Genomic DNA, 6,244 nt, shown 5'->3' with positions numbered 1-6,244 from the left:
TTCAGACAATCTGAAAATCTTCCCTCCCTGCACTCATCTTGAGATCAGCAGGTGGCTTCTGCAACCAGAAGGTGACTCACCATGGCCAGGCTAGGCTCTCACATCCCCATGAGCAACCCTTTCTGACTAGGAAGGGAGGGACTGAGGACCCACATTCTCATATTCTGGGGTCCCTGGAGCTGCTGTCCCAGAGGCTCTGCAGTCACTAACAAGCTCCTCAGGGCCAGGCTGGTGCTATGAGAAGTTCTCTCTCCTGGAACTAGAGACTCCAGGGTCTTCTCCTTGAGCTGCAAACCCTGAGCCTCAGAGTAGGGAAGGATTAATTGGAATCCTCCTCTGGGGACAGCAGTTCCAACACCATCCCTCACTCTTTCAGTGCTCCTGATGCTCTGCCAGGACCAAGGCTGCTCCCCAAGACCCCGCCTTTGTGGGAGGAAGAAGCAGATGGCTTGGTGTTGTTCCTCAGATTGCTCAGGACTAATTTGGGGTTCCACAACCCTCACAGTCTGTTCTTTCCAGCTAGTGTTTAGTCACTAAGCATTTTAGAGTTTCATTGCTGTGAAGAGACACTATGACCGTGGCAACTCTTATGAAGGAAAACATTTTATTGGAGCTGGCTTACATTTCAGAGGTCTTGAGAACCAAGACCTCGTGCAGGCAGACATGGTGCTGGAGAGGTAGCTGAGGGTTCTACATCTGAATCAGCAGGCAGCAGGAAGAGAGAATGACACTCGGCTTGGCTTGAGCATCTGAAACCTCAAAGTCCACACCCTGTGACAGACACACCCCCCCCCCCCCACAAGGCCATACCTACTCCAAGGCCACTCCTACACCAAAGCCACACCTCCAACAAAGCCACTTCCTATGAGTCTCTGGGGGCCATTTTTGTTCAAACCACCACACCCACGCTCTCCCCAACTTCTCCCCAGACCTCCGAACCACACTAGATAAACTTGTGACCTGCTGCACTTGACTGCACGGAGCACCACCATTGCTGCCACCTCCTGTCCATCGTCTGCACCAGGCTCCAGAACTCTAGACTCTGCCTGGCCAGCATTTCCCGTCCTGCTCACCACTGTCATCACCGTAAAGCTTAAGACTACCCCTCTCGGGCTGTAGAGATGGCTGAGCTCAGATGATGGTCTTCCAGAGGACCCGAGTTTAACACCCAGTACCCATGTTGTAAATACAGTTCCAGGAAATCCTTCCTTTGTCTGAAATCTGGCCACTGCTCCACTCATACCCAATTCACCCTTTTGTAGATTGATAATAAGGTGAAACTTGAGTGTGATAATTCATTTCTGACATCACAACAGATGGAGGAGACTGAAGCAGGAGGATTACTATGGGTCTGAAGCAAGTCTGTGCTACAGAGTGAGGCTCTGTCTCAAGAAGATTATCAAAACCAAACCAATAACGGTCTAGCCAAGTAGCAGTGCACGCCCTTAATCCCAGTGCTCCAGAAGCAAGGGTGGTTGGATCTCTCTGAGTGGGAGGCCAGCCTGGTCTGCACAGTGAGTTCCAGGACAGACATGGCTATACAGAGAAAGCCTGTCTCAAACAAACAAAATCAATAGAGGGAGAATGTACGTCCAGCCAATGCAAACTGTTGGCCCCAGATATTTGGGCTGTTTCACACCATCTGGCCCCTCTTCTGCTGGGGAACAGGAGGGACGCATGGATGCTGAAAGCATGACCCTTCAGCAAACCATCCTACCCCCAGAAGGGGGCCAATGTATTTTACAGACGGTCCATGTTTTCCAGGAGATAGCTGGACATTACAGTTCTCTGAACAGCCTTGTTAATCACGAAGCCTAAGGGCCTACTCCTTGGCCCACCCACGTCTTCTGTTGCCTGACATTCACACATAAGAGGGAAGGGTAAGGAACTTGTGTTGGTTTCATTCACTTCACATGGGCGTCTCTTGGCATTTGGCAGAATTGTGTAAGCAGGAACCTGGATGTGAACTCACAGGGAGGGACAAATGCCCAGAGCCAGACGCTGTGATCCTCTAATGCTCAGGAGTCTGTAGAACCGTCTTTTTCCTTTCTAAGAGATTATTCGGATAGCTCTAAGATTCTAAGAAGACAGTCTATCTTCTCTTCCGCTAAAGAAGGCATGTTAATCAGATATCCAAAACCAAAACTAAATGAACTTGGGATTTTTTGGGTTTTGGTGGTAGTGGTGTTGCTGGTGCTGGTGGTGTCGGTGCTGTGCCCGTCTTTAGGCAAAGCTCCGTGACCCGATTCCTGAGGCTCAGGTCCATTTATTGCGCTTTGGCAAGATGGTCCCAGACACCCCAGCAGGGCCAATCTGCTATGGATAAATGATTCATTGATGTCAAAGGAGCAGCTGCTCCCAGTGCCCTGGGAGACCCAGCACTGTGGAGACAAGAGACGTGAAAACACTGTCTCATTTCCTACCCAGGATGCCAGAAATGTTGTAAGGAATGAGCAAGAGTTGACACATCCAAGCTGAAAGCCAGAAACAGTGTATTGTGTGTATATAGTAGAACCAGAGATCAGTCCCAAAATAGAGCCCTGAGTTCAGTCAAATGGACTTTTTATGTCCCTTTTTTCCTCTTATTCCTTCACATAGCTGTCTCTAGTGACCTCTATTTTGACTGGCTGCATTAAGTTGGCTTGATGTTAAATGTCTCCACGAGCAGAGATTTTTTTCTCCACGCACCAGAACTTACCACAAGCCATTAATACTGCAGAGGAATCAGGATTGGGGGAAATTGGGCTTCATAAGAGATGTGGGGCCAAGTCCTGATCCTCAAGGAAGCTGGCTAGCCGGGTGCAGATATTTCCTGTCTTCCAGGCCCACCTCCCACATTTCCACAGCACTCCGACTGAACTCTGGGTAGACACATGACCGCCACATTTGTGTTCAAGTGGCCTGGACAGACCAGTTTGTCCTCTTTGACCTTCTTTCATCTTCTCTTGATTGCTTTTGCACTCTACAAAGCAGATTTATGTGCTAGTCCAAATCACTCAGATCTGCTCTAGCCTCTCCTGTCTCTCACGGGGCTCAGCAAAGCTGCTCATGTCCCAGACCTGCCCCAAGAAACCTGCTGAATCAGTGTCTTAAACAGCCCAAGAGCACAGTCCTCAGCCCGGGGAGCTCAGCACCCAGCACGGCCTCTCTCTTGACCTGTACTTCCTCCTTCATCTTCATTCCTTCACAGGGACCTCGGACAGTGGTGAGCAGGTGTCCCTCACGGTATTGAAAGCCAGTCCATTAGGGACTGGTTTCCCTCACATCGTCTCAGCTCACGCAGCCTTTCTCTTAAGGAAGGATGAGTGCTTTCTTGGTTTTTTGTTCACACAGCCCTCAGACTATTTGCATCCGTCTCTACATCTTCACAAGCCAGGCTGTGGCTGGTTCTTGTTTAAAAGTCTTTTCCAATGCAAGGAACGCAAGTGTTAAATAATATTCCCTGACTGTCACAATTTTTTTTCTTTCATTCTCATTTTCTTTCTTTCTCTCTTTCTTTCTTCATAATAAGCATGAGTAAGATTGTATGAACTCAACAAGTTATATTTAGGTATATGTATGTATGCATATACATGTATTCATGCAATAACCATTACCGGAAAAAAAAAAAAAGACCATGACTGTGAAGGAGAGCAGGGAGGAGGTATGTGGGAGGGTTTGGAGAGAGAAAAGGCAAGAGAAAGGAGAAATGTTGTAATTATAATATGGAAAAGAAGGATTTGTTTAATGTGTGTGAGAGTTTTTGCCTGCGGGCATGTGCATTGGGTATGTGCCCACAGAGGTCAGATGAGGGCGCTGGATCCCCCGAATCTGGAGTGAGTCTGAATGTGAATCTGACTGTGATCTACATGCGTGTGCTGAAGACTGAACCTCGGTCCTTTGCAAGAACAGACTCTCAACCACTCAGCCACCTCTCCAGCCCCACAGCACTGTCAAGGCTCTTGTCTACATGCTGGATCATGGGTGTTCCTTCCTCTTTATTAGAAGTCAGCCCAGAACCGTATCTTCTGTCACTTCCATGTTCCCTTCCTCGCTGTACATTGTCATGCTTTAAGCATGTTTCCTTTTCATTTAAAAATATTTATTTAGCTGATTTTAGTGTATTTAGCACATGCCTATAATCCCATCCAGCACTCAGGGAGGCAGAGGCAGGTGGATCTCTGTGAGTTCGAGGCCAGCCTGGTCTACAATGCGAGTTCCAGGATAGCCAGGACTACATAGAGAAACCCTGTCTTGAAAAACAAACAAACTATCTATATTTATTCATTTATGTGCATTTATATATATTTTTATTTGTATGTATATGTGTGTGTATGATAAGTTGCAGGTAATGGTTCTGTCCTTCCACCATGTGGGTCATAGGGATCAAATTCATATCATCAGTCTTAGCAACAGGCGCCTTTATCTGCTGAGCCATGTAGCCAGCCCTGTCTCTATGATGAATAGCTTTTCCCTTCTTCTCTAGTAAAGGTTGGACTTCAAGGTATCTTCTATTACTTCTACCATGTTCTCTTTCTCCTTGGTCTCTGTGGCCTTGTCATAGCTTACAAGTTTTGGATCCCAGGAAAGATTCTTCATCACAGATCTAACTTGTATTCTATTTCCACTTTGACCTAGCTGCAAGAAATGTAAAACAGGCTGGCAAGATGGCTCAGAGGGCCAAGGCGCTTGCTACCAAGCCTGATGGCCCTGAGCTCAGTCTCAGAAGCCCACGTGCTGAAAGGAGAGAACTCACTCCTGGAAGTCGTCCTCTGACCGGAAGCACATGATTGCACATGAAGCTGCATGCACACACAGACACACACATGCACACACATGCAAACCAATACTTATGCCTCACCCTCTTTTCTATCGCTCTTGTCCACCAAGTGAGAGGCTAATGTGGCGATGCCAGCTTATGTCATTCCCGTGTGTAGTTACTCCCTTAAACAAGTCATTTCCCACTGATCAGCCATCCCACCGTCAGCTTTCTGACTTCATGTCTCAATTCAGTGACCATGCAAGCACATCAGCAACTTACCAACGCTCCCCCCCCCCCCCCCCCCCCCCCCCCCCCCCCCCCCCCCCCCCCCCCCGCCCCCCCCCCCCCCCCCCCCCCCCCCCCCCCCCCCCCCCCCCCCCCCCAACGTCCCCCCCCCCCCCCCCCCCCCCCCCCACTTCCCTCAGGGACTACGAGGCTATCTCCACATCTCTACCTTGGTGTGGCAGAGCCCCCTCATGGAGGACGCATGACACTGTATTTCACATAAGGGAAGACAGACACCTTGAGTTTCCCTTTAAATAGGGGTCTCAGAGAGAAATAACCAACTGTCCTTTACGGTGAGAGTGGGGGACTCCTCTCCACTCTCAGAGAGCTCAGCTTTGGCTGCATGTCCACTCACTCATCGCAGGGAGCGTGCAGCACCCACCGCAGCAAGGAGAGACACCTCCCCACAACACGTCAGCGGGGTGGCTGGAGCGGGATTGCTTGTTTGGATTCTCCACCCGCACGGAGCTCGAGCCCCGCCACAGGTCTCAGCAGGCCTTGCCCTACAACCACTCCTCAGCGCACCTTTGATTCTGTCAGTTTCTGTTCAGTCAGTAATTGTTGTGACTTTTTTGGAGAGCATCATTGTCAATTTACCCAAAATGAGACACCAACAGCAACCTGGAGAAACACTTCCACCCAGGTCCAGCTTAGTGAACCAGTGAGTTCACTGAGGTTCTTTACAGGACTAAAAGTATCTGAAAAGAGCAAGCATCTGAGGGCTGTGGGACCCCAAATTAGTCCTGAGCAACCTGAGGAACAACACCAACCCATCTGCTTCTTCCTCCCACAAAGGCGGGGTCTTGGGGAGCAGCCTTGGTCCTGGCAGAGCATCAGGAGCACTGAAGGAGTGAGGGATGGTGTTGGAACTGCTGTCCCCAGAGGAGGATTCCAATTAATCCTTCCCTACTCTGAGGCTCAGGGTTTGCAGCTCAAGGAGAAGACCCTGGAGTCTCTAGTTCCAGGAGAGAGAACTTCTCATAGCACCAGCCTGGCCCTGGGGGGCTTGTTAGTGACTGCAGAGCCTCTGGGACAGCAGCTCCAGGGACCCCAGAATATGAGAATGTGGGTCCTCAGTCCCTCCCTTCCTAGTCAGAAAGGGTTGCTCATGGGGATGTGAGAGCCTAGCCTGGCCATGGTGAGTCACCTTCTGGTTGCAGAAGCCACCTGCTGATCTCAAGATGAGTGCAGGGAGGGAAGATTTTCAGATTGTCTGAA

At 49.6% G+C, this 6,244-nt stretch overlaps 2 protein-coding genes across 2 annotated transcripts in view; one reads left to right on the top strand and one right to left on the bottom strand.

Moving 5' to 3' along the window:
• LOC129680379 (olfactory receptor 10T2-like) overlaps positions 1 to 1,082 on the bottom strand; it is a 2,141-nt gene extending 1,059 nt beyond the window's left edge. The window contains exon 1 of the mRNA XM_055611997.1: positions 961 to 1,082. Within this exon, the coding sequence (XP_055467972.1) occupies positions 961 to 1,082 (122 nt within the window). The remainder of the gene's footprint in view (positions 1 to 960) is intronic.
• A 595-nt stretch (positions 1,083 to 1,677) lies between these two features.
• The window catches only part of LOC129680378 (olfactory receptor 10T2-like), a 5,623-nt gene continuing 1,056 nt past the window's right edge, over positions 1,678 to 6,244 (top strand). Inside the window, exons 1-2 of the mRNA XM_055611996.1 lie at positions 1,678 to 1,735; positions 3,191 to 3,225. Coding sequence (XP_055467971.1) covers positions 1,678 to 1,735; positions 3,191 to 3,225 — 93 coding nt within the window. The remainder of the gene's footprint in view (positions 1,736 to 3,190; positions 3,226 to 6,244) is intronic.

The sequence above is a fragment of the Psammomys obesus genome, unplaced genomic scaffold (genome assembly GCF_907164565.1).
Source record: "Psammomys obesus unplaced genomic scaffold, mPsaObe1.curated_primary_1811, whole genome shotgun sequence".
Classification (NCBI taxonomy): Eukaryota; Metazoa; Chordata; class Mammalia; order Rodentia; family Muridae; genus Psammomys; species Psammomys obesus.
The sequence above is the reverse complement of the archived record's forward strand: the minus strand, read 5'-3'. Positions and strand labels throughout refer to the sequence as shown.